The sequence below is a fragment of the Rhinolophus ferrumequinum genome, chromosome 18, assembly GCF_004115265.2.
Source record: "Rhinolophus ferrumequinum isolate MPI-CBG mRhiFer1 chromosome 18, mRhiFer1_v1.p, whole genome shotgun sequence".
NCBI classification, from domain to species: Eukaryota; Metazoa; Chordata; class Mammalia; order Chiroptera; family Rhinolophidae; genus Rhinolophus; species Rhinolophus ferrumequinum.
Window position 1 is genome coordinate 61,621,655 of NC_046301.1, and position 25,857 is coordinate 61,647,511.

At 55.7% G+C, this 25,857-nt stretch overlaps 1 protein-coding gene across 7 annotated transcripts; it reads left to right on the forward strand.

The window, feature by feature from the left end:
• The first annotated feature begins 3,085 nt into the window (after nucleotides 1–3,085).
• DAZAP1 (DAZ associated protein 1) lies at nucleotides 3,086–25,857 on the forward strand. Of its 7 annotated transcripts, XM_033133709.1 has the most exons (13): nucleotides 3,086–3,267; nucleotides 10,397–10,437; nucleotides 11,037–11,203; nucleotides 11,481–11,546; nucleotides 13,403–13,513; nucleotides 14,606–14,654; nucleotides 17,687–17,769; nucleotides 20,192–20,345; nucleotides 21,501–21,530; nucleotides 21,625–21,765; nucleotides 22,843–23,019; nucleotides 23,925–24,014; nucleotides 24,895–25,030. In XM_033133709.1, the coding sequence occupies exons 1-12, from the start codon at nucleotides 3,239–3,241 to the stop codon at nucleotides 24,002–24,004; spliced, it is 1,128 nt and encodes a 375-aa protein (XP_032989600.1). In that variant the 5' UTR covers nucleotides 3,086–3,238; the 3' UTR covers nucleotides 24,005–24,014; nucleotides 24,895–25,030. The 7 variants fall into 7 exon arrangements, with proteins under 7 accessions (XP_032989600.1, XP_032989598.1, XP_032989599.1 ...); XM_033133707.1 differs by lacking the exon at nucleotides 23,925–24,014 and having other exon boundaries at nucleotides 3,088–3,267; nucleotides 24,895–25,857; XM_033133708.1 differs by lacking the exon at nucleotides 23,925–24,014 and having other exon boundaries at nucleotides 3,088–3,267; nucleotides 13,406–13,513; nucleotides 24,895–25,857.

Genomic DNA, 25,857 nt, shown 5'->3' on the forward strand with positions numbered 1-25,857 from the left:
GCACTTGAATAGAGACCGGGATGGTGACTCCAGTGGGAAGAGCGTCCCAGCAGAAGGAACACCCAGCCCAAAGAGAGAGGGGCAGGTCGTGCAGGGTCCCGTGTGCGCGGCAGGACTTGGGCTTTTACTCCAAAGGACGTAGGAGCCATGAAGGGCGATGGGCAGAGTTGGGACGTGCCGACAATGGCGCCCTATGATGGCTTCAGGGAGGACAGGCTGTGGGGTCCGCGGGCCAAACCTGACTCACATGCTTACCTGCTGCGCCCTCTGGTGGTTGCAGGGAAGAACAGACCGTGGGCGGTGCCGGGAAGCCGGGGCGAAGGGGACTGCGCTGGTGGAGGAAGGATAGTGGGGATCGCGGAGTGGCCGTTGTTATGAACTGTGCTAAGTCCTGAGAAGGCAAAGAACAAGCGGCAAGAAGAAAAAAGCTACTTTGGTGGGGTTGTGAGGGCAGGCCTCAGCGAGCAGGTGCGGTGGAAAGAACATCCGGGCAGAGGCACAGCACTTGTAAAGGCTGGGAGGTGGGACAAGCCGGAAGAGTCTGGAGAGCAGCGGGGAGGCGTGCGAGGTGCGAGGGGGGAGGAGAGGTTGCAGGCAGGATTTCAGGGACCATAGGTTCTATCCTGGGTTCTATCCCTGGGTTCTATCCTGGGGTCTGGGGAAGTTAGGGGAGGATGACTGTATTTATTTCAAATTGACGTCCAGATGGGAGATGGCGGAGGCTTGGCCAGAGTGGTAGCAGTAGGGCCGGTGGGAAGTGGCCACTAAAAGGGGTGACACACAGAGAGAGGGAGCTGCCTGACTGAGATGGGGAGGGGCAGGTTTGGGGAAAGTGGCCTGGAGCCCAGGGGAGCGAGTCCAGAGTTGCAGATTGGGGAGGGGCAGGGCACAAAGGTTCCCACTAGATAGTCGGTAGGTCTGAAGGCAGCGCCTGGGCCATGGGAGGGGGGAGGGCCGGGTGGTGAGACATCACGGTTACAAAGCCTCCTCCCCGCCCCCTGGACTCTCCTAAAGTGCTCCTGGACTAGAGGAGGGCTGTGGCATGTGCCCCCGTCACTTCGCTTGTAATACTAATGTTTATTTTCCCCCAATCACACGTAGTGGGTTGTTATATGAATTCAAACTGCAGAAGATTAAAGAAAGCGATGGTCACTGGCCACCCCTACCCTGAGCCCACCAGGTGACTAGTGGTGGCCAGGCTGGAAGCTTGTTATGAAGGCTCAAAAGGTGACACACGCTGTATGGGGCCTGATAGGGGCTGCTGTCCCAGGGAGAGTCCTGCTCATTTTTACAGAACACAAGAAACTTTCTGTTAAAAGTCTAGTCAATAATTTCAGCTGTGCAGGCCAGTGTCTGCCCATTATGGTGTGAAAGCACCATAAATACAAATGGGCATGGATGTGTGCCGATAAAACTTTATTTACAAAAACAGAGGGCGGGGCCCTTTGGCCAGAGGGTGGTAATTTGCCCACCCCATGAATGAGCATCAGCCCCCATTTCTCACATCCACTAAGGCCTCCCCCAACCCCTCAAGATGGAGAGGCTCAAAGTTCCACCTGTATTTACAGGTTGCTTTTGCAGGTGGATCCCATGGCTGGAAAGCCCTCCCCATTTTCTGACTTTTGAAGCTCAGGGTCAAAAACCACAGTCCAGTAAAGGAGTAGTCACCGTGGGCTTCCTTCTTGCCCTTGCCAATCTGATGTGGAAAATTTGTTTCTTTTATTTCATTGATTTCATGTTTTAAATTATGGAAATTCCAAAAATAGACAATTGAGAGACTACAGTGAACCCTCACCTAGGTACTCCTCCCTTCCCTTTCTCTTTGCTGGGTCGGGGTAGACAGTTCACTGAAGGTGGGGTCACACAAAGGCTTCTGCTGTGCCAGTTGCAGTGAATTTTGGCTAGTGTCGTCCAGAGACCTTCCAGTCAGCAGCAAAGGCCTTTAAACTGCAAGGCACTGACCTGCCTGAGTTAATAATTTGTCACTGAATACCCAAAACATTCAAACGTCACGTGGACTGAAAGTTTCTAATTTGTTTGAAGCCCAGTCTGGCTCAGGCAGTCCTCCACAGGAGAATTTTAATGTTCTATTTAGTGGGCTGCCAGCCCTGCGACTGTAGGGGATGCAGAATCACCCCCTATGAGACCCACCTACCTACATGAACAATTGAGGGCAGGAACAATAATTGGCACAGAGTAGGGGCTCATTATGTGTTTTAAAATTTTTTTATTAGCGCAGCCGGTTGACTCAGTTGGTTAGAGTGCACTGTTCCTGACACGAACGTCGCTGGTTTGATTCCCACATGGGCCAGTGAGCTATGCCCTCGACAAACAGATTGAAAATGGCAACTTGACTTGGAGCTGATGGGTCCTGGAGAAAAAACAGTTTCCCAATATTCCCCAATAAAAAAATTTTAAAAATTTTATTAGTTTATTTGAGCCAAACTGACTATGCGGCGGAGCAAGATCTCAAGTGTTCCTACGGCTCATTATGTTTTCATAATCATTGAATTTTCAGCCAACTGTTGGATTTGATTCCAGTTCTTCCCGAGTGAGTGACCTCGGCAGGTGACTGAGCCTCTCTGACCCTCGGTATCTTCTGTGAGATGGGGACAACAGGAGCAGCCAAAGCGCAGGAGCAGGACGTGGCGCCGACGCCTTTGTGGCTCCGTGGGGTGCGGGCGTAGTCTCTGCTCATAGGTGACCCCACGCGCCTCCACCGCTTCCCACTCGAGATTGAACAAGGAAGCCGTATCCGCGCCTGCGCACCATAGTACCTAACTGGAGCGCTGCCGCACACGCACGCACGCACGCGCACGCACGTGGCTCGGTCCGCGCGCTCCCCTCCGAGAGGCGGGGACGACGCCTGCGGGCGGGACTCCACTTCCCAGTGTGCCTCGCGAAGACGCCGGGAACCGCTGAGTTGGAAGCCCTACTCGTGGTGGCCGTACTGCGGCGGCGCGGATCCCAGCGCACGCACGCACGCCGGCACGCTCGCGGGCGCACCCCTGGTCACGCCCCTGGAGGCCCCGTGCGGGAGCGCGCCCGGGCGTGCGCAGGGCGGCGGCGCGGGCGCGGGGGCGCGCGGTGACCGTTGGCGCTGAGGGGAGGAGGCAACGCGGCCGCCGCCGTTGCGCAGATCCGGGCCGCGGCTGTGGGGAGGGCGCCGGGGCTAGTGACCTTCCGGAGGCGGGAGCGAGCCAGGGGGCCCGGGACGCCGAGCGCCGCCGCCGCCGCCATGAACAACGCGGGCGCCGACGAGATCGGGTGAGGACGCGCCGGGCCGCGCCGCTGCCTCGGCTGGCCCCCGCCCAGATGCCGCCCGCCCGTCAAGGTCACGCCGTGGGGCCGCAGCCTGGGGTCCCGCCGCTTCCTGGTGCGGGGGGACCCTGAGCGGGAACCTGGGGATCCTGGGGGCCCCGCTGTTTCTTGGCTGGGGGAGACCCGAACGGGAGCCCAGGGGGTGGGGGGGGCGACCCGCCGCCGCCGCTCCCGAGTTTCCCGTTGGGGGACCCCAAACGGGAGCCCAAGGGTTTCGCGGGTGTCCCCGAAGTCGGAGCGCTTAAATTTTCCCCCGAGTAATCCCGAGCTAGAACCTGGAGGGTCTGGTGCGCCCTGTCCGCCCCACGCCTGGGTTTTCCGCTGGGAGACCCCCGAAGGGGAGCTCCGAGCTTCCCGGGTTCCCTGTCTGTCCCCGTGCTTAGATTTCCCGCTGGGGAACCCCGAACAGCAACCTGGAGGATGTGGGGCTCCGCGGTCGCCCCTGGACCCGTGTTTCTCCTGAAGGACCCGGAACGGGAACCTGTAGGGTTCCGCGGCACCCCCAGCCCGCGCACAGACTTGGCGGGTCCGCGCACGTGGCGGGCCCGGCGCTGGGGTTCCGGTTCTGTCGTCGCCCAACTTCTCTTGTCCGGGACTTTGGGCGGTGTCCCCCCCTTTCTACTTTGTACCGCCAAAGTGCGAAGAACAAGGAAGGGTCGCAAACAGAGGGCCAACGGGCCAAGGTCACGGGGGACCGGTCTGCGCACCCCGCGGTGTCCACCATCTCAGCGCGCCCGCGCCACCCGTTGGGGCGTCTGCAACTGTTGTTTTTAAGTTGATGGAGCCCCTTCCCGCTCAGCCGCCACCTAACCACCCAAGGGGGTGTATTTAAAATAAAGAAAAAGGGAAACTCCGGCTGGTGGGCAGAAAGCCTTACTCCTGAGGTCTTTCTCCTTGGCGCAGCTATTAGACGAGTTTTGTTATAGCTAAGTTTCCCCTTTAATTATAGCCTTGCCTAATGCTGAACTAACCGGAGATCCCAGAAGCAATCCCTAAGGAGCTAGAAGAGGCAGTTCTTCCCTGGTGGAGGGCTTTGCTCTAGTTTTCCTTGCAGAGAGGGCTCCTACAGCACCAGCGTGATTTTACAGTTAAATTCTCTGAAGAGGGCAAAACAGCCCCGGCTGCATTTTATGTGGCCTTGTGTACATTTCTCAGTGCACTTAGCTTTGAACAGATGTGGTGTTTATAAAGTAATTGATTTGGTGAGTCAGTCATTGTTTGCTGGTGGGAGGCTGGCCTCACTGGGCCCTGAGTGGCTCCATGGGTTACACCTGTGTTTTTAAAATGCATTTTGTGGGCTCCCCTCCCCTCAAATCCCACGCCTTTTAGAGGACCCGGAAGAAAGCACTTTGTTCCCAGCTAGGTTTGTTTTGTGAACCCGGGCTAGGCATTCTGGCTTAGAGAAATGAAAAGTTGCAGCACTAATGATGGAAAAGAGGGACCCTGAGTCTGAGGGAGAGGTATCACGCTTCCCACATCCACACCCACATGAGTCTTTGCAGAGCGCAGCCTTCCACGGCCAAGAGGCAGGGGTCTTCTTGCCCTGGGCTGCCTTCCCTTCTCACCCTGAGAACAGAGATGAAGGTTAGGGAAGGAAAGGAACCTGCAGGTGTGCTTACAAGGAGCTGGCCGGACGGGGGTACCTGGCATTTCACCCCAACAACTTGTCCCAAATTTGGGATCCCAGCCAGAATCCGAGCCCAGGTCTGGAGGGTCCAGACCCATGGGCAGTTGCAGAGACCAGAGTGAAGAGCAGAACCGGCATTGGGATCAGGCACCCTGCCTGGCCATCTTCTCCCACCCTGGTAAATCCATGCAGATCACCTGAGTTTTAAAGTTGTAAATCGCAGTTGTCACAGAAACCTTTTATGGTTTTGCAAGTGAAAATCTGTTGCCAGAAAGTATTGACAAGTTTCTATCTTATGTAGGGACCTTGTTTGTGTTGGATGTGGAGTCCAGGGTCCACTTTGAACACCTTGCTGCGTGGCTGTCCTAGTTTGGCTGCCTGATGATGGGCCCCCTCTGGCAGTTTCCCGTGAGGGGACCGTGGTTGAGCCCTTAGAGTGGTTACCACGTGGGAGGCGTGTTGTGCTCAGATCCGGTGATGGCAGACATTATCAAGAGGTGGCAGGTCTGAACTATCTGTGGTGACAGGCACCCTCATCTTTGCCCTAGTCTGTCAGCCCCGCCCAAGTGGTTCTTCAGGGAGTTCTTGACAGGTGGGAGGGACCTCTCCCCTTTCCTTTCGGACCCGTGTGGATGCAAGTGTGTGCCTTAGGAAGTGTGTGGATGCTGGGGCGCCATGCCGTCCCTGTTTGTACTTCTGAGTTTGAGTCTTTAAAGGGAGAGCTGACTGTGCCTGAACTGGCTCAGAAATCAGCGTGAAGTCTGATGGGAGACCAGAAATTGGGTGAGACCACTGGCTTTAGTCAATTTTTTCAGTGTCCTGATTGTCACAGTCAGCTAGAGCACAGTGAGGGCCAGTTCTTGAGGGCAGAGGGACAGTGGGAGCAGTGGGTGTCGTGTGGTCATGTGTAGCCAATGTGCAGACGGGCAGATGGCCGCCCTGCTGCGGCAGGTCTGGCAGGGTCAAGCATTCACCTTGCTGGGGGGTCTGCTGAGTGGACAGGGCTGAGTCCTCCTTCCCCTGCTGTGTCCTTGGAAAGTCAACTTGAAGGTCCCCTGATTCAGAATGTCTGCCGGGGTTGCCTGGCATCTTGTTGGTGCTCCCAGGTGCTGGGGGAGGGCTCCCTCCCATTGCAGATGGACAGAGGCACCCAGGGGCGCTTTGTTCCACCCACCTCTGGGTCAGCCAGCCTGTGTCATGGAACTGGAGAGAAGTGAAGATTTTATCTGGCACACGTGGTTCTATGTGCGTCACCGGGGACTGGTAAGACAGGGACACCTGCACGTCATCGACGGGAGAGTCACAGGGAGAAAGGAAGGACTTGGAAGAGGGAAGTGAAGCAGCATTTGGGTTACTCCAAAGAAAAATGTGGGATGTGGGCTGCGTCCACAGCTGCTCAGCCAAGAGAGGCTGCAAGTGGGTGGCCCCAGGGGCCTGCAGCTCTAGCAGTGGCCGAGTGGTGGAGAACGGAGGGTACCTTTAGCACGTGGAGTGGTCTCGAGGCGGAGCACTTGGGTCCTCCAGGAATGGTTTGCTGGGGAGGCTGTGGAAACAGACCCTCCTGAGTTGAGCTCTGGCTGGGCCTGGGAGTGGGGACCAGAGCCGAGAGGACTCTCCCTGGTAAGTGCCTATTTGTGCTGAGCTCATCAAGGTCGGAGGCTGTGATGGGGGGGACACTGGTTCTTTCTCGGGGATTTTGGGTCCTCCCACCTCTTGACACAGTGGGTCCTGTGGTTTTCTCGTCTGTCATGGTCCTCCCACAGTTGTCTGGGAGGGGACGGTCTGCTGGTAGGAGGGAAGCCCAAGTGTTGAGGGCAGGGACTGGCACGGGTGGCCTTTAGGGTGAGGCACATGGGCCAGGGCTGTGTACCCCCTCCCAGGGCTGCCTCCCTTCCTGTAGGGAGACCAGGACAGCCTGGGGAAACCAGTTCCTAGCGTGTCCCCACTGAAGACCAGGAAGGTGCAACGTAGGCTCTGGGTTGGATATTCTCTAAGAAGAAAGGGCTATTTGCTCAACAACTGTGACTACTCTGGGCCCTCTGCCCTGCTGCTGCCTTTCTGTTGCCTCCTTGCCAGGCAGGATGGCACTTCCCGAGGCCTGCCAGCGTGCTGCTGGGACAGAGCCCACAGTGGTCAGCCTGAGCCAGGGGAAGCCACTGAAGGCTGACTCTCTGGCGTCAATACCACGTGGCTGCCCTAAAGTCCACTGGGTGGGAGCAGGGTAGTCACCCAGAAACAGGCTTTGGTTTCAGCAGAGGCGAATGCTAACCGGAGCCTGGTGCCCGGTCACTTCTGCAGAGCCTCTTACAGGAGGAAGTCAACTGTACCCTCTCGAGGTACAGGCCCTGGAAGCCAGCGTGCTGATCCCAGGTGACCTCTCTCAGGTCCCCCAGCTGTCAGCATTGCCTGTTTTCCATGAAGGAACCTGACTCTGGGTCACCTGGGAGCCGAGGTCCCTGCACTGGTTTGCCTGGTGCAGGTTGTGTGGCCCTGATGTCCAGCTTTAGCTGAGCAATGACAGCCCTTCAGAGCAAGGAAGGGGTGAAAGGGGGAGCCAGCGTAGTTGGCTAGCCTGGTAATCTGCAGAGTCCCATGTGTACACGCCCATCAATGCCTAAGAGCCACACCGTGCCAAGTGGGTGGGCCACCCCTGGGCGTTTGGCAGGTGGGTGGGCCGCCCCTGGGCGTTTGGCAGGGTGAGCAGGTCTCACACCGTGCCAGGGCTGAATATCCATGTTGGCCAGTGATGGTCTTGCTGCCTGGGCAGCAAGGAGCTGTGTCTGACTTGTCCTGCAGGGGCCTTAGTCTCTGGGGTGCTTGGGTACCTGTATCTCACTTACCCTGGTTAGGTTGGCACCCAGGGCCCTTATTTTATTGGTTACAAAACCTAAGGCTCAGAAGTTGGGGCTTTATGGGGCTTTGGAGAGGTCCCTGCCACCATGGGTCAGTAGGGCCTCCTGGGACCTTACCGAACCTTCTGTGTGCAGACTGGGAGAGCGTGTCCTTAGAGCAAGAGGAACGGAAGTGGAAACACAAAGCACCCAGCACGGCGCCGTCCCCGTGGAGGCACGGCAGTTTCTTCCCTCTGCGTAAACTGGTGGTCACATAAGAAGCATGTCTCGCTGTGTCCCAGATATCCTACATGATGCGACTGCTGTTTCAAAAGAACCATAAATCTTGCTGTTTCCTCAGTGGTGAAAATTTCATAACTTGTGATCTTTTATAACTTCAGACTTACAGGACAGTTACGGAATAGTAACAAAGTCCCCAGTACTCATTGCCCAGCCAGACTCATCAGTGGCTGACCTTTTGCCTCATTTGTGCGCGTCTTTCATGAAGTATGAGAGGAAGGGGCGCCCAGTGTCCCATTGTGTGGGCGTGTCCATGTGTCCCATTTCCTAAGAAACATTCTCTCAGAGGAACACAGCACAGTGAGAAAATTGGGACACGTAGTATTGATACCATCATCCATCCATGGGCAGATGCCAGTTCTGTCAGTTGTGTGGATGATGGCATTTCTAGTCTTTTCCCCTGGATGCCTGATTTTGAAATTTAAATGAGAGCTGGAACCTGCACTGGTCTGGCAGGTTCCTCTGCTGGTGGGTGGTGGAGGTTAGGCTGCTTGGAGGGGCACTGGCTTGTTACCTTACTGTTCTGCTTGGATGCAGTGCTAAATAGAGGCTGGTATTTCTCTAAGTGAATTGGGTTTTGGTTTTTGAGAATGCTTGAGATCTCTTTCCTGCACGAAGCTGCTTTTCCACAGCAAGCCCTTGGTCGTTCCTGTGCCGAAGGACTGGGCAGATGGGCAGCTCCTCGGTGGTGCCAGCCAGCCTCGGGCCCTTGTCATTCGAGGCCCTGAGTCACAGCTTGCTCTGGGCAGTGCCCAGCCCGGACGGCCCTTGGGGAGTGCGGCACAGATGGAGGCTCCACCCCCTGATTGTTGGGAGGCTGGAGGCCTGCATAGCAGACAGGGTTTTAAGTTAATGAGGCCTAAATGTGAGCCTCTCTGCTGCTTGGTCAGCATGTTCCCTGAAACCTGTCCTTGCTGAGCTCCCTTCTGAGGCACTAGAAGCACAGCCACAGCCAGATGCCTGTCCTGAGTCCCCTTCCAGCGCTACCCAACCAGGGATGGGGTGGTGGCCTGTTTGTTGGCATTTTGAGGATGGCAGTGGGTACCTGTCTGGTGGTGGGAAAGTTTTCTCACACTAAATTCAAATTGCCCTTCCTTAGAAAAAAGGTAGATTGGAATGAACCCCCGACGGTCCTGCTGTTGCAGGCATTTTGCCAGTGGCTGGCGCACTGAGGCTCCAGTCAACTGATGGAACAGCAGTGACGAGTGTGCCTGCTACCTTGAGGGGTCTGTCCTTGGGCGGAGGGCAAGGTGCCCTCTCTGGCAGTTCTCTTCGTTTCTCCAGAAGCAGGAGTGCGATCAGCCTTGCAGGGTCCTTGTGTCTAGGTGTCTCAAGCTGGGACTGAGCCAGGCCACGCGCTGGCGTCTGGAGAACCGCCATTAGCCCCTGGATCCAGCTTTGAGGGTGACAGTGTTAATGTCCTCTTTTCCTGGGCGAAGCAGGCAGGACGGAGAGCTGCTGCCACTGCTGCTGGAGTCCTCCTGCTTCCTCTGTCATGCCTGCCTCCAGGGCTTTGGGAGGCTGGAACGATGGGGAGGGGGGGTGTGGGTGACACAGGTAAGCAGTGGTCCCTAGTGCAGACTGGAACAGCTCCGGCACTTCTGTGCATTCCAGGTCCGGCCAGCCTGAGGGTAGCATGAGAGGTGGGAAAGGTAGGCACTGCCTGGCCCTCCCTTGTTGGGCCCTGGCAGTGTGGAGCCCTCCCCAGGGACAGAAGAAGGGCTCTGGGTTCTGCACCTGCCCAAGGGCTGTGCAGACAACAGGCAGGTAGGCTGCAGGGACGAAAGTTCTAAGACAGCCCAAGCTGCCCTGGAGTGGGGGTGGGTGAGTGGGGGATGCAGTGCTGGTTCAGGAACCCTGGGGTCCTTCCCGGTGATTTGTGGGTCCTAGCTCATATCTCCGTGGTGCGTGTCTGAGGCTCTGCCCCACAGCCCCTGGCGCTGCTGTCATTCTGGCTTGTGGTCTCAGATCGCCATTGTACATGGACAGTACTGCAAGAGTGGCAGGGAATCCTGCCCCGTGGCCTACTCCGCAGCGTCCTGGGGGTCCTGTTGTCTCTCAGAAGCACATTTTCTGGTGGTGGTTATGGTCTGTGCACTCATGCAATTCTGGACACGTCGTCTTCACTCACAGCCCACTGTGTTGGCAAGTCTTATGTCTGCAACCGACGAGGCCCGGTGATAGCTGTGGCTGTCGTGCACAGCGCCATGACAGTGACATGCGTCAGCATGTTTGCATGAACTTGGGACAGGTTGGGTGGGTATCATCTTTAAGGCAAGAATCATCTTGACCCTAATGTTTTCTTGTTGAATTTCAGGAAGCTCTTCGTGGGCGGCCTTGACTGGAGCACCACCCAAGGTAGGTGCTGCGTGCTGTGCGCTGCAGGCAGCTCTGACCTCGGTCTTCAGGTTGTGGGAATTCATCTCTTGCTACTACCTCGGGTTTCTTTAATTCTTGATTGGTTTACTGTCTCGATTTCTGGGGTGGAGGGGCATTTGATCAGGCGTTGGCCGGGGGCAGAGGGAACTCAGCATTCACTTGAAAGGGCTAATTTCATCCTGATGCTTCACAGCAATTAGGGTATCCTTGGCAGAAAGAGGCTGGTCTGCAAGTTGAAGTCGTGGGTTCTCATCCTCTGCACGTCACTTTCCTGGAGGCTTTTGCCACTGCCGTGCTTAGTGCAGCCTTTCTAGTTTATATGCAGATGTGACGCTTCCGTCTTTTGGAGTCCCCGTCCTTCCCCACATGTCTCCTGTCCTGCTCTCCCCCCCCAAAACAAACAAACAAACACAAAAACTAGTTGATTAGTCAGTTTAAAAATGGCTAATTCCACACTTTCCAGGTCAGGCTGGAGAACCAGGAGAGCGGTGTGTGTGCACGTGTGTTTGCACGCCAGCTGCGGCACTGCTTAACACTCTGGTGTGTGTGTTTGTGTTTTTGCCCCAATCTCTGAGCAGAGACTCTACGCAGCTACTTCTCCCAGTATGGAGAGGTCGTGGACTGCGTGATCATGAAAGATAAGACGACCAACCAGTCTCGAGGCTTCGGCTTTGTCAAATTTAAAGACCCCAACTGTGTGGGCACAGTGCTGGCCAGCAGACCGCACACACTGGACGGCCGAAATGTAAGCGTCCTCCTCCAGTCGTGCTCCCTTGCTATCTCCCACTTGCCCTTCAGTCTGCTGTCCCTGAGCACCGACGGGTGTTTGTGGTAAAGAGTTTCTCCTGGGCATTGATTTGAATGGATGAAGGCTCTGTGTTTAGATTGCATGTTGGAGTTACACACGGAGAAGGGGTGAACTGCCCAGGGCCCATGCTCGTGTGCTGAGCTACTGTCGCTGACACCTTTTCTACAGAAAATAGCCTCATAGTCACAACTGGCTCCTTTGAAACTTCCTACAGATCGACCCAAAACCATGCACACCTCGGGGGATGCAACCGGAGAGGACGCGGCCGAAGGAAGGCTGGGTAAGGCGCCGGGCGGGGCAGCCTTGTGTGTTCCACAGCCAGTTTAAAGGGCTCACGGGCCTTTGATCTGGTGTTTTTGCTTATTAACATTGAGAATGACAGAAAGTGTTTTCCTTCGATGCTTGAGCAGCCAAGAGTTGCTCAGATTTATCCAATGCTGTTAAGTTTTTTATCTTGTAGCCAAGGAGAAAATCCTTAAAACCAATGACACCTCACACCCGTTTGTCATCGGAGCCTTCCGTTTTGTCTGTCCCGGCTGCTCCCAGCCTGCCCGAGACAAAGGGCAGAGAGCAGCTTCTCCTTCCGCTCCCCACTGCTTGGTGGCCTGGGTGTCCTGACTCCGAGGCCTCCGCCCGTCCAGGTGCCAGGACACACAGGCACGGCCAAGTCCAAGAGCCTGGTTGCTCGAACATATTGGGCCAGCGTGGTGACTCCTGGGGATTCCTTCTGAGCCGCGTGTGGCCCCAGGTGCTGGGCAGCTGGAGCAGGCCTGTCCTCTCACACTCCGCCCACACCTCCCCTTCCCCCACCCAGCAGTTCTCAGAAGACCGTCACCTGGAATGCTCCCATCCTCGCAGAAAGTCCTACTGGACAGAGCTGGGCTGGAGGCAGTTCAGATGCTGAGCGCAGGCCCCACCACACGTCTGAATTGCAGGTCTGGGCTGGGGCCTGAAAACCTGCATTTCTAGCAGGATCCCACCTGCTGCTGACAGACAGGCCTCAGACTCTTGAAACCGTTTTTATTTTTCCGAATTTCTTTTAGGAGAGTTTTCAAATTATAGAATAATTGGAAGAGTAGTACAATGAACAGTTAAATACACCACCTAGATCCACCATTTGTTACTATTTTGCCAAAGTTACCTATTTTGATATCCATCTCTGTCTGCATATATCACCACTCCTAAATTCTGGAGCATGCTTCTAAAGGTCCAGCCTCCCATGGAACCCTCGTCCCCCCAGCTAAGATGCCTGTGGTGATGCCCAGTGTCACCTGTGTCCACACAGCCATGCTCACGTCTCACAGGCAACCTTCACAGCCTTTCAGACTGGACTCCAAGCAAGGCTCAGATTCCATTTGGTTCTTAACGTCCTGTAGTCTCTCAGCAGCTTTATTAAGACAGAATAGGCACACCTGGGAAACCCTTGCCCCTCCCCACCCCAGAATTTCAGTCTCTGCTAATCCAGGACAGTTGGGGTGACTTAATCTAGGAGCTCCTTGGGTAGAAAGAAGAAGGGGTGTTAGGAGTGGAGGGGGCAGCAGGGGCAGGAGCCAAGGTTCGGGTCCACCTGATGAACGCCGGGCGGACACGTTCCCTCCGTGTCTGACCCTCAAGTGCCAAACCGTAGCCAAGCGTTTCCACCCGGAAGTGTTAGGTTGTCCCGCCGAGAGTGTGATCGGTGTTGTCGAAGGCAAGCTACGAGGCCAGTAGTGGGGTGACTCTTCTGTTACTAGAACTTTCCGTCATCATTGGTCACCAGCTTGAAAGCTAGCACCTGCAAACCAGCCTCGTCTCTACTAGTCTTAACCTTGGAAGCCCCCTTGTTGTGTCCTCCTCACTCTGCTAAAACCCTTAGTTTCACAAAGGAGAGAGCTTTTTAAGTTCTGGAGCTGTTGGGTTTTGGAGCGATTGAGCGCAAGACTGCAGCCTGCTGTGTAAGCGCCTCAGCAACACTCTTCCCCGTCGCCTCGGTCTCTGGGGACACGGCTGGCTGGTTTGGGTTCTCTTTGGAATCACTGGACTTTCGGAGTGTTGGGTGGCTTTAGCTGGCACCGAGCCCATGCCGAGATGCACACCCCTGGGGAGCGCGCTGAGGGCTCCCCACATGGACTAACCAGCTTTTCCTTCTTGAAACAGCAGAAAGGACCCAGGAGCGATAACAGTAAATCAAATAAGATATTTGTCGGTGGAATTCCTCACAATTGTGGTGAGACAGAGCTCAGGGAATACTTCAAGAAATTCGGAGTGGTGAGTTCTTCCCACACCAGCAGCTCCGGGCAGCAACTGATCAGCTCAGCCTAGTCGGGGCGGGAGTGGTGAGCTGTGTGTCCACAGGGAGGCTCAGCCTGGCAGTTCTGTCCTCTTGGCCCGCATCTCCCTACCCCCCAAAAAAAGAACAAAGCAGAGCCCCATCTTTCCCTTTCATGGCTAAATATCACCCAGGAGCGTAGTCACAGTTTCTCCAGGCAGAGGAAACACCAGGCCAGCATCCAGAAGGCCTTCCGCTCGGTCGTGACCACTGTGGTGTAAAGCACTGGACAGTATTGGTTGGAAAGCCAGACTGCTGTCCTTGATCATGGGGGAATGTTCCAGATCAGGTCCACCTGCCCTGAGACCCGAGATGAGCTGCCCACCACGGGTAGGGCAGGCTTGGGCTGGTGGAAGAGTTTCAGAGCGGGGACCGTGCCCAGGTCCTTAGACCAGCAACGTGGACCCCACTGTCTGGGGGGCCCTGTCCCAGACCTGCGTCCTGCTCAGCCTTTCCTCTGTGACACAGCCCTCCCAAGGGTGCTTCTGTTTTCTGGGAGAGCCTACAATCTTTTAGAATCTCATGGGGGTTAGAGTTCATCGGAGGCGTACAGGGAACTTGGAGCCAGCAGAAGAAAAGACAGGGCATGGGAGTCAGAGTACATGAGGCCACCCCACGCTCCCGCTGTTCACAGCATCTTAGTAGTGGTGTGGCCCTGCATGCTACTGCTACAGCCAGTTTTTCAGGTGGCACCTGAGTGGGCCAGGGTTTAGGAGTGTCAGTGTATTCAGTGAGCTGGGGACCACAGGCGGGTGGTCCTAGAGCACTAGCGCTCTGAGTCATTCTGTCCTGTCACCTGAAAGGGGCCATGGCCTGGGCCCCTGGTGTCCAGCTGCCTGCCCTGGGAGCGGCGGGAGCATTTGGCGGGCTGTTGACCCCATGTATCTCGGACATCACCCCTGGAGGGCTGGCCTTTTGCCTCAGGACTCCCCAGGCTGGCGACATTCCCAGCAAGCGTTGGGCTGGGGCATTTTGTTGTAGCCAGAGATGCTCGTGGCACCCAGGTCCTTGAACGGCCATCTCTCTTGCAGGTCACAGAAGTGGTCATGATCTACGATGCAGAGAAGCAGAGGCCTCGAGGTAAAAGAGATGGAGTTTGTCCTTGACCTTTCCCCCCTCAGATGGCAAACTATCTCACAAATAGGTGGTGGTTGTAGCGAGCATTTCCTCAGAAAAAGGGTGATTTGGAGACAAATGATTAAAATGTAGGCTCTTCCTCTGCAGCCCCCAGCTTGTCTGCTTCCCAAGGTCAGACGTTACTGGCTTTTTTTTTTTTTTTTTTTGGCTCATTCTTTTGAAGTTTTTACAACTTGACATGAATTTGAACATGGTTTCTGTTTTTCAATGTGCACTGAAAGACTTGTGGTTCTTTTATACCATGACCTTTCTCGGTTACGACCATGTCCTGTTTTCAGCTCATACCACCCTAGTCAGATGTTTCATTCCGTGTCTTCAGGCCAGGTCTGCCCCAGCTCAGCTCAAACGTGGAGTTTCCTTTATCCATCCCATGTTTTTTTCCTGTTTTTTTCTTGTTTTTTCCCCCTCAGTCAATGGGGCCGGTGGGAGGAGGGGCGAGGCGGCCTCTATGGTCCCCACCAGGGTCCCCTGAGCTGCCCCCCCTGCACGCTTGGGTCTGGGACAGCGGGTGCTGATTTCCATGCCCTTTTTTTTTTCTTGTGGCTGCTGCTGTTTGTTCCTGCCCGTCTATTTTGGTTCATCAGCCGCTTTGGGCCCGGTCTGGGCTCTGCAGCCCCTGCCCTGCGGAGGCCCCTAGAGTGCGGGGCCGGCTGCCCGCAGCATGCGCCCGCCGTGCTGGAGAATAGTTTGCCATTTGAACTTCCATCCTTTACTCCATGATTAAGTAATGTCTCCTCACTTCATGTTGATTAAGCTGTTAAGTCTTAGTTTTAATTTTAACGTAGCCGTACATGCTTAGTGACATACTTAAGTGTTTCGTAGTAAATACAGTAATGTTAAGTAAGTTGTTTTTCCTTTCTCTCTGTGAATTTTTGTGATTAACGATCTCTCTTTAGATTTCTCTTCTCCAGGTGCTAAATTATATCACACAGGTACAGGCCATCCCGCAGTCAGAGGAGGGAGCGGGCTTTGCTCCAGTGGGGTGTAAACGAAGTTTCAGTGTGTTTCTGTGCCGCTTCCTCAGTGGTGATGTCGCCTCTTGACACAGACGCGTCCCTAGACGCCCCGCCCTGGGCTCCTTAACCACGAGTCACCGCCTCTTGCGCCCTAACGGATCGCGCGAGCCCTGTGGTTTCAGACACTCCTGCACACTGAGAAAATGTTAACTTGTAATATGCATTCATCACCCGTGCTGTGTTCCACCATTGCCTCCGATCTTGTGAAGCCTCAGGACACGGGACCCCGAGGGCTGCTTAGATTCCCCAGGTCACTCCCTAGGCCGCCTGTTGTTCTCGCCTTGGCCCGGGGCCAGGGGTGCAGGCAGGATGGACTGGTGGGGAGAACACTTTGGGCTTGGCCCTTGGGCCTGCGTTCCCGTGTGCGCACACCGTCCTCAGCCATCGGACTCTGCGGGTCCCAAATCCCCTGGAGCTTTAGGCAAGCAGAGGGCGGGAGCGACGCCCAGAGCAGCGGTTGGTCAGCGGGCATCCTAGAGCTCACTCCTACTTTACTTTCCGGAAACTCTCACTAGGGCTCTGAACTCCCTCCCTTTCTTCTTCCCTCCCTCCTTCAGTTTAACACAGTGTCCCTGCCTCAGGGATTCTACGTGTCTGCCTTGATTCCAGCCAGCGAGCCCCTGACCTCTGGCCCCCTTTGCCCGTCACTGCCCTTGCTCACCTCGCCCCTTCCTCCTGTGTCCCCTCTACTCCAGCTGTGTCTCCTCTCCTGTTTTGCCATCATGGTTCCCTTTCTTCTCTCACACCATGCATAGATTCTGTGTGCATGTGTGTGTAGAGAGAACCCAGCTGAAGGCTCCGGAATCCCAGCTGTCCTTCCCTGCCAATCTGTCACCCAACTTTCTGAGCTGCCTTCTCCTCGTTTCCATCCTTTTTCCACTGCTGTTTTGCCTATGATTTTCCCACGTGGTCCCGGGCATGGCTGCCCCTGCCCGTCCAGCACAGGCCTGCCCCTGGCTCTGCACCTCTGCCACGTGGCACTGTTCCTTTCCCCCCACGCCCATCTTTAGCCCCTTCTTGGCCCTCAGCCCTTCCCCTCGCCCGTCTTTTGTTCTTCCGGGGTCTTTTGGCAGCTGTCTGCCGCGCGCGTCCTTTTGTGCTCACAGCAGATGGGCCCGGGAGCCAGTGCAGTGGGCTGAGGACCAGACATGCCACGTTAGCCGGGCCGTCACGCTCACCCAGACCAACCAAACTTCGTTTATACTGCCACTTGTGTTTGGAAAATGCTAAATTTTTTTCCCTTTAAAATTCTCTTTTTGATGACATGGTGCCTCTTGCTCTTGCTGCTCACAGCAGAGTTGACCTGCTGGAACCCGCTGTGGCCTGTATCTTTGTGTATTTTATTACGTAGATACGTACAGATAGATACCTGTATACATACGTATATGACCTTGACAGGACTCCTTGGGCTTACCCAACAGCGTTGGATAAGCCTAGCGAGGCACTAACTGCGGTAGACGTATGTTAACGCGCTAGGACAGTATATGGCTGCTGTCAGCACTGGCTGTGAAGCAAATTGCAAGCCGAGGGGGAGAATCCTGGGTTTCAGCGGAGCAGCAGCACACCCATAGATAGCACACTTGCGACGGAGGCGGAGCTCTCAACCCGCTCCTTGCCTGCCCTTGTCTTCCACAGAATGTTCTAGCACTGGCGCAGCACAGCGTACTGCCATATTTGATGGCCCTTGCTGCTGTGCTTTCTGGGCTGTCACTCTCTAATAAGAGACACCCCGGTTGCTCCCAAATGTCTCCATGTGGAACCCCAGCCCGAGCTGGGGCCCTGGCGTCCTGCGGAGATCTCCCTGCCTCAGTGGCTCGCCCGGCCAGCCCCGCGGCCTCCTCCCTCACTCGCTTCGCTGAAGCCCTGGGTCGATCCCTCGGCCCGTCCCTAATACTGTTCATCATCCTGTTTTGTGTCACAACACCCTGCTACCTTGATTCACTCTTCGTCGTTGGCTAGGTTTTGGATTTATTACTTTCGAGGACGAACAATCAGTGGACCAGGCTGTCAACATGCATTTTCACGACATCATGGGCAAAAAAGTGTGTAGTGGTAGTTTTATTTTACCTTCAGACCAAACCAAGTCTCAGGCAACTAAGGGATTTCACTGGAAACGAAAATTCCTTCACAGACAAGGGCCGGGCGAGTGGCTGCTGTGGGGTAGGACCTGGGCTTACAGTGGCAGGGTGGCTCTGTAGGGAAGGGGGCGCTGGGGCGGGCCTCCAGTGAAATCGCGGGTTGCCTCAGGCTTGGTTCCAGTGACCACTCCTTCAGATGTCTGTCCCATGTTCCGATTGTTTCATCTGACCCATGGTGGGCAGCGAACCTTTTGAGAAGAGGTTCTGTGTAAAACTGAAAGAAATGTAAACATCCTGAAGGATTGGTTGTTTTAACTTGGGTCACTTACTGTGAAACTCCGGTACCAACCACATGCTCTCAATAGTACTTAACTCCATGCAGTCAAGTGACCTCTGGTTGTTTCATCTTCATACTGTGTTGCTGCCACGGAGGTAACCATCAGAAAGCGGCTCCTAACTCATTGTCCCAGGCCCTTCGAGCTGTTGGAGAAGTTAACTGTAAAATGAGTAACTGGTAGAAATTATGCAGTGTGGGATTTCTTATGGTTAGTGAAGCCTTTGGGGTCCACAGTTTTGCAGGATTCCCGCCTGGGCCCTTATAAAACCTGCCCAGCGGCAACCCCAGGTGGTGCGTGCCACCAGCTCCTCATCCAGCTCAGCACGCCCAGCCCTTCTGATTGAGACACTGGAAGGAGTATGGCACCAGGGTTGTCCCTCCACCCAGCCAGCCCGCAGCCTCGCTCCCTATAGGAGGCTCAGGTTTTGTCGCAGGCTTAATGAATTCCATTTGAACCTGACTAAGCAGGAGACATTGAAGCTTCTAGTTCAACATCAGCATGCAGATTTTAAGGGTGCCTGCCAGTTACGAGCACAAGGCGAAAGGAGCCTGCATTCAGTAGTTCATAGTCTTGTGACGGTTAAAACTTGGAAGAAGTGTCCTGCTTCAGGGGCAGAAAGTGCACAGATTGGCACCCACTCTGGGCTGCTCACAGTGGACACTTCTCATGTCTACAGGAGTCTGGCTCCTGTCGCCCGACCTTCACTGGTCCCCGCCAGTTCTTCAGTGGGGATTTCCATCTGTCATGGGCTCGGGTCCCACTTATAATTAAAATCGGAGTGGAATGACTATCCATGTTCCCATAGGAAGAGAGTAAAGGAATTTTTTTTTTTAATACAAGGTCTGCTTTGCTTTGTAAGCAGGAACCAAATTCCCTTAAGGAAAGTGTGTGAAGACTCATTAATCCGAGGACTTTGTTCCCATCCGTGGAGCATCCTTGGGGCACCAGGAAGGTGGAGGTCTTCCTGCCTCTGCCCCTCTTCCTATTTGTTCCCTATGAGGAAGGGATTTTAAGGAATTCTGATACATAATGCTTAACTCAGCAGCCTGAGACCCCCAAGGGTGACTCCCGCTGGGTTCATTGTCTCCTCATTAAAATTTATCATGAAAACAAGGAAAAGTCAGGATACTCAAATGCTGAGGCAACCCTGGAATTGGGGCGTCTTTTTGTCCTCAGGCTGCGTGAAGGAGACCACGTATGGCATAAGTAGGACAAGCCACTCCCTGCTGTCGGGGCCCTTCCCCTCACTGTGGCTCCTGCCAGGTCCAAAGAGGAAGGGTCCTGGGCTGCTGACCTAACACAGTATGAAGATTGCTTACTGATTCAAATGTCCATTTTATTGCATGTTTGTTTACTTTTTTGTTAGATGTAATGTAAGATTCTCTTTATCACATCCATTCCCTCTGACATTATTTTGAGTTAATTGAGATTCTTTAAGCGTTAGCCTGGGGAAGGTAAGTCTTTATCTTCCTTTAGACATTTTAAATAAACCTAAGTAAACCAACTGTGTTTCTCAGGTATGAGCCGAAGGCGCAGGCAGGGTGGGCGGGCTCTGCAGACGTCCTGGGCAGCTCCCAATGGGGGCCCCCTATACCCAGGGTGTGGACGGTTGCTGGCTCCTGCCACTTGGGAGTCCTGAGGAGCCCTGTGGCGAGGGCTGCGATGCTTGGAACGGCCTGGTCTCTGTCCCCAGGTTTACAAGGCCGTTGAAGGAGGACGCTGCCATTTTAACTTGACTGAGAGACCCTTGGCACACACAAAACGCTCAGGGGTTCTTGGCCCTCGGTCCCTGCTCCGCAGCGCATAGGGCTTAGCATGTCACGGTTCCATCTGTTGTACCTGAGAAACATTTTTTAAGTAAAATAATTAAACAACAAAGAAACTTTTTAAAGGAAAAAAGCTACTACCCTAAATAAGGTTAATAGTTACATATTCAGTTTTAAGTCGTAATAAGATGCTAAGTGTAGTTGTAAGTTACCTGAGGGTGTGTCTGAAGGGAAGGGGCCCGGACCCTCGCGGCGCCCTGAACCAGAGCTCGGTTTGTCTAGGTGGAAGTTAAACGGGCCGAGCCTCGGGACAGCAAAAGCCAAGCACCCGGACAGCCAGGGGCCAGCCAGTGGGGGAGCCGTGTCGTTCCCAGTGCTGCCAACGGCTGGGCAGGCCAACCCCCACCCACGTGGCAGCAAGGATATGGCCCGCAAGGTAAGGCCACCAGCACCCCTTCCTCCGGACTTAGCACAGAGGTGGGCTGTGTGGGAGTGCTTGCAGGCAGAGATGGGGCTCCCGACCCACCGGGTGCTGTGGCCCTCGGTGTGCTTGGGGCCTCAGCCGAGTCCCCACATGGAGTTTAAGCAGCTAGGGGCCGGCAGAACTGCAGTGGGCGTCCTCTGCCACGTGGGTCTGAGCGAACAATTAGACAACTCACATTGTCATGCAGTCCTTTCCTTTTGCTGGGGCAGGTTGGGAGTCCATCACTGTCACCTCCATCTCTGATTGCAAGTGTGTGACAGACAGCCTACAGTGAGGATGGACGTGGCCTTCCTGGGTGGGAGACTCCGACCATAGGCTTCTAGTAGGAGAAGTGGGGTTTACAGCCGGCCGGAAGGAGAGCCCTGCCTCTCCGGCTCTTTGGGTCTGTCCCTGCTTCCAGGGCTGTGGGCCGGTGCCAGCTGGGCTGTCAATTGAGCAGTTAAGGACAGACTGGCAGGAGGGTTGGGGGCTCCAGGGCAGGATCTGTGAGCCTCCACCAGTGTTGGAAACCCAATGAAGTGGCAGCATCCAGGGAGGGGCAGAAGGAGGAGGGGTGGGGGCTCTTGGCACCCAGGGCACTCGTCACCCCCAACCCTGCAGAGCCATCTACTGAGCTTGAAGCTTTATCCCTGGTCTCTCCAGAGCTGTCTTTTTAAAAACCTGCATTTTATTGCAAAATAAAATGTAGCTACAGGGAAACATTTACTGAGACCAGACGCTCCTCCGGCAGCAGGGGAAGGGGCCCATGCTTGGCCTGCAGCCAGCCAGGCCTGAGGTCCCACAAACATGTACCCAAGTCCTTGGTCTGTTGGCATCCCCTCCATCCAGTCTGCTGGTTATGTTGAAGAGCCAGGGCCATGTGACACAAAGGCTTTTCTTGCGAGCTACCTCTGGAAGGATAGGGACAGTAAGCCCTGAGCTTATGTCCAGGGTTCTTGAGACATCACAGGGGCTGTTCTGGTGGGTCCCTAGGGGCTGGGATGTTCTCCCTGTGTCTGCCAGTGGGGCTCTGGGAGGACTCTGCCATGTGCTCTGAGGGCAGGGCTTGGCCCCCAGTCCTGATGTTGGGCTGACACAGCACCACCTCCTCTTTGTTTTCCGGTTTAGGAATGTGGGTGCCAGCAGGACAGGCAATTGGTAAGGAAAGGGAATCCAGAGTGCGGGGACCTGGGTCTGGGCTGGTGGGGCTGTGTGTGCCATGCTCTCCCGCACCCTGTGCCCTGCTTTCCAGGTGGCTACGGACCACCCCCTGCAGGAAGAGGAGCCCCACCACCGCCCCCGCCATTCACGTCTTACATCGTGTCCACCCCTCCCGGAGGGTTTCCCCCTCCACAGGGCTTCCCACAGGGCTACGGCGCACCCCCGCAGTTCAGTAAGTCCAGGGGCTTTGGCGGGGCCTCCATTGCACACCTTGACCTGCGTTTTTGCAGCCTCTGCCTGGGCGTTCGCTTGGGAGGTGGGTGGGGGAGGGGGGAGTGCCTGTGCTGGGTGCCACCTGTCCCAGGCCCTCTGACTGGAGGAAAGGGATGGGCCAGCTCTGTGCCCTGCACAGCGGTTGGCTTTGCCCCCTTGTCAAACAAGTGCACCTCGCCTATGGGGTGGCTCCAGGAGTTGACACAGCACAAAGACCCCGTTCTTCTCACGGTCATCCCTCAGGGTACGCATCTGGACCTAATCTCAGATTAGAATTGAGGGGGCTGGAGGTCTTGATTTACTTTTGTCTGTACTTGGCTTGTAGCTGGAGATCTGGGCATCAAGCAGCCAGCTCACCCCTAAGGTTAGGGCGCTCCTTGGAACCAAAGGGCACAGCCACACACTGGGAGCTGGGTTTCTGACAGTGAAGAGGGACCCTCACCTAACCCAGCATGGCCACATACTATTCCTACAACCTTTTTCCTACTACGTTCTTGGGATTCCAGTGTGTCATTCTCAGGGCCACAGGGCGAACCAGCCACGTTTGCAGGCTCAGTGGCCACTGGCCCATGACTGGCCAGTTCTGTGGCCTGGACCACAGCCACATGATGGCCACGTGGCCCTTCACAGAAAAGCTGTGTCTGCTGCTGGCCTAGATCACACCTCATTTTCTTTCTGGCAAGACAAGAGGTGGCTAGAAGTGGGGTGTCTGAAGCCAGAGGCTAGAGCACAGGTGGCCGTGATCTTTGTCTTTCCAGAGCACGCAAGTTGTGCTGCGTTGGATGGTCGCCTCCTATCTTTCTAAGGAGCTTTCCAGAGCAGTGACCCCCTTCATCAGTTACTAGCCAGCACCACTGCAGGCAGCTCCCAGGCCTGCGCAGCTTCCCGCTGCCCTGCTGTGCCCAGTTTGCATGTTCGTCATTGCCTTGGGCGGGCCTGCATGCGGCTCCAGGTCTTCCTGTGGGGAATCCCGGGGCGGCTCCTGGTGGCTGGGCTGTGGGTGAGAACGGTATCTGTCTTTCTGTCCTGTTTGCAGGTTTCGGCTATGGGCCGCCTCCTCCACCGCCAGATCAGTTTGCCCCTCCAGGAGTCCCTCCGCCACCGGCCACCCCAGGGGCAGCCCCTCTGGCTTTCCCGCCGCCTCCATCTCAGGCTGCCCCCGACATGAGCAAGCCCCCAGCGGCACAGCCAGACTTCCCCTATAGTCAGTACGGTGAGTGGCTGCGCCGCTCCTTCCCAGCAGCCTTTATGGGCCAGGTGGCCTGCCTGCCCGCTGCTGGTGCAGGGGTGTTGGAGAGTTCACGTGACTTGGGGTCAAGCAGATGTCAAGCAGGATCTTGGTTGCTGGAGTTTTTGCCAGCATGTTAGTCGTAGGAAAGTGTGGGTTGCATAGCAGGTGTCCCTGGACCTCTGGGTTTGGGACCCCGAGGCCGTGACGGGGCCCCCAGGCAGACGGTGGCACAAGGTCTGTGACCTCTGTCAGGCCTCAGGCGCCCTGGCAGGCCTGTCCATCGGGTGCCTCGGTTTTCCGAGTGCAGAGTGCGGGCAGGCGTGTTGGCTGTGGCTCTGGTCTATGGCAGGTGCTGGCTTTGGCGTTGGCTTCGGGCTTCAGCTGAGGGGCTGGTTGTGGGGTAGGTGCTTCTGAGCTGGGGTCTGCAAGGTGGTGGCCGAGTGGGGAAGTTCGTGTGAGGATGGGGTGTGGCCCAGGGTCTCCCCACACTGGGCTCCCTCCCTTGCCGACCGTGCAGGTGGCAGCTGCAAGGGGCCAGGGCCTCCGGGGCTCCTGTGAGAGCTTCAGCCTCCCTTTCCTGCATCAGAGCTTGAATTGTATTTCGCTCAAGATGGCTGTGTCTGCACGTGGAGCCACTCTTGCCCTCGAATGTGGGCTCCACTGGCTGACCATGTGCCCCCCACAGCACCCCTACATCGCACACTTCTGTTCCCCTCGGGGACTCGTGGGGCTGTGGTCACCAAGTGTGTGGGTTCTCGATCCCACCTGGAGCAGGACGTGTTGGCCGCCCTGGGTGGGAGTGTATGTGAGTGTGAGCGTGTCCCCTTTTTGCCCCACGCCCACCAGGGCCGCCCTGGGGTAGTCACCCTGGTCTCGTCTCTCGCCAGGCCTGGGTACCTATTCTCAAGACCCGGCGGGCTTCGGGCCCATACTTTGTTTACAATCTTATGGTCAGGCTGAGCAGTGATGTGGCCTAGGTAGGTGGCGCCTCCTCGTCCACGGTCCCCACCTGCCTGCACCCGGGCCATGGACATCGCGTCCTCTGCCGTCCCGGGTGGGGGTGGGCCCGCGGTGCCCTCTGGGACAGGGCCGGGAGCTCTGTCTCCTCAGGGGGCCCTGGGACGGCCTTCGTGCAAGTGTGTGGTCCGGGTGGGCAGGGAGCGAGGATGGTGCCACTCCCCTTTCCAGAAGCACTTCCGTACCCTCTAAGGTCAGCGGTGCAGGGTCATTGTCCTGTTTAGAGGAGGGTCCTGCCAGGCGCAGATGGGCTGTGCAGCTGCATCACTTGAGCCCTCAAAGCACAGTGCTCCTAGCATGCAGTCACTGCCCGGCCCCAAGCCACTTGGTTTTATGGAAGCTGCCAGGGTGGGCCACCTTTATAGGGAGGACTGCTTGGGATCGGCGGGGGGGGCATCCTGGAGGGAGGCCGGGGCTGGTGAGATGTTTCCTTAAACCCTGAATTGATGTGCCTGAGCCCACCCTGCACTGCCCACTCGAGAACAGACTTTCTAGGAGCCCGAGGTCCACCGAGCCGAGCCATGTGACATGCGTCCCCAAGCTCAAAGACCTCTCTAGGCCTCGGCTCTGCCACCAGGGCCCTACCCTGAGTCCACAGGGATGTGTGGGGAACGGCCGAGATCTGACAGGACAACCTGACTTGCCAAGGGTCTGTGAGGTCTTGGACCTTCTTTTCTTAACGTGTGGAGACAGGGTACCGCCAGGATTCAGGGCAGGCTTTCCGGGAGACAAATGCTTCTGGGGGCCCAGCGACTCCAGGTGGGAGCGGGACCCCGGGTCCTGTAGGCAGTGGTCCATGCAGTCACTCTCCAATCCGCTCACCGCACTCTCTCCCTGCAGGTTATGGACAGGACTTGTCCAGCTTTGGTCAGGGCTTCTCAGACCCCAGCCAGCAGCCCCCCTCCTACGGGGGCCCCTCGGTGCCGGGCTCGGGGGGGCCCCCTGCCGGCGGAAGTGGCTTTGGAAGAGGGCAGAACCACAACGTGCAAGGATTCCATCCCTACCGACGCTAGCCGGCCAGCACCACACACTAGCCGGCCAGCGCCAGGCGGACGGCGGGACAGCCAAGACCCAGGATTTGAAACTTGTGAACTCGTGACAATCACAAACTTGGCAGAAAAAAATCGCGATTCAACCTTGGGGGGAGGGGCGGGCACAAGGCTTTTGGAGGCGGCTGTGGGTGTCTGAACTGAAGTTTTTAAATATATTTCTTTCTCTAACCCATCAGCACAATAAAAAAAAAAAAAAGTCACTGGTTCAACAACAGGGTTTTAAAAAAACGTCTTCAGCTTTAATTCAAAACTTCAGGTTTCTTTTTCTTCCTTTTTTTTTGAAATTGTTTTCCTGAGCCTTTTGTTTTACCGTATATTGTAAACTTTTATGTTAAAGAAAAAAATATACATTTACAAATTGTGAGATTTTTAAGAGAAATTTTCTACGATGTATACTGGCTTATTTTTTAATTTAAAACAGGGTTTCCGTCGGCACTGGTGGAAGTGAGGGGCGTTTTTGGTCCCCACACTCCTGGCTCTGAGGGTTGGGACTTGTCGGTCCAGAAATTCTGGAGCTTAAAGAATCAATCTACTGAGTGTGTTTGTTTTTGTTTATTCCTTGCTTTTGTCGACTGACCTGCCTGGCGGTGTCTGCAGGCGCGCCATGGGCTCGCAGGCGACCACCCACGTCTAACCGGCATCAAGGGCCAGGAGGCCTTGTCAGCCGACCTCCTGCGTACATGGCTTCAGGGCGTCCCCACTGACCAGTTTGACCCTGGTTTGAATAAAGAGAAGTGCGTTTGGATTAGAA

Bases quoted from the DNA above. Each gene is read 5' to 3' on its own strand.
- DAZAP1 (XM_033133707.1), top strand. From the start codon at position 3,239: ATGAACAACGCGGGCGCCGACGAGATCGG. The intron at 3,268-10,396 runs GTGAGGACGCGC...GTTGAATTTCAG, and splicing joins GCGGGCGCCGACGAGATCGG to GAAGCTCTTCGTGGGCGGCC. The intron at 23,020-24,894 runs GTGAGTGGCTGC...CTCTCCCTGCAG, and splicing joins CTTCCCCTATAGTCAGTACG to GTTATGGACAGGACTTGTCC.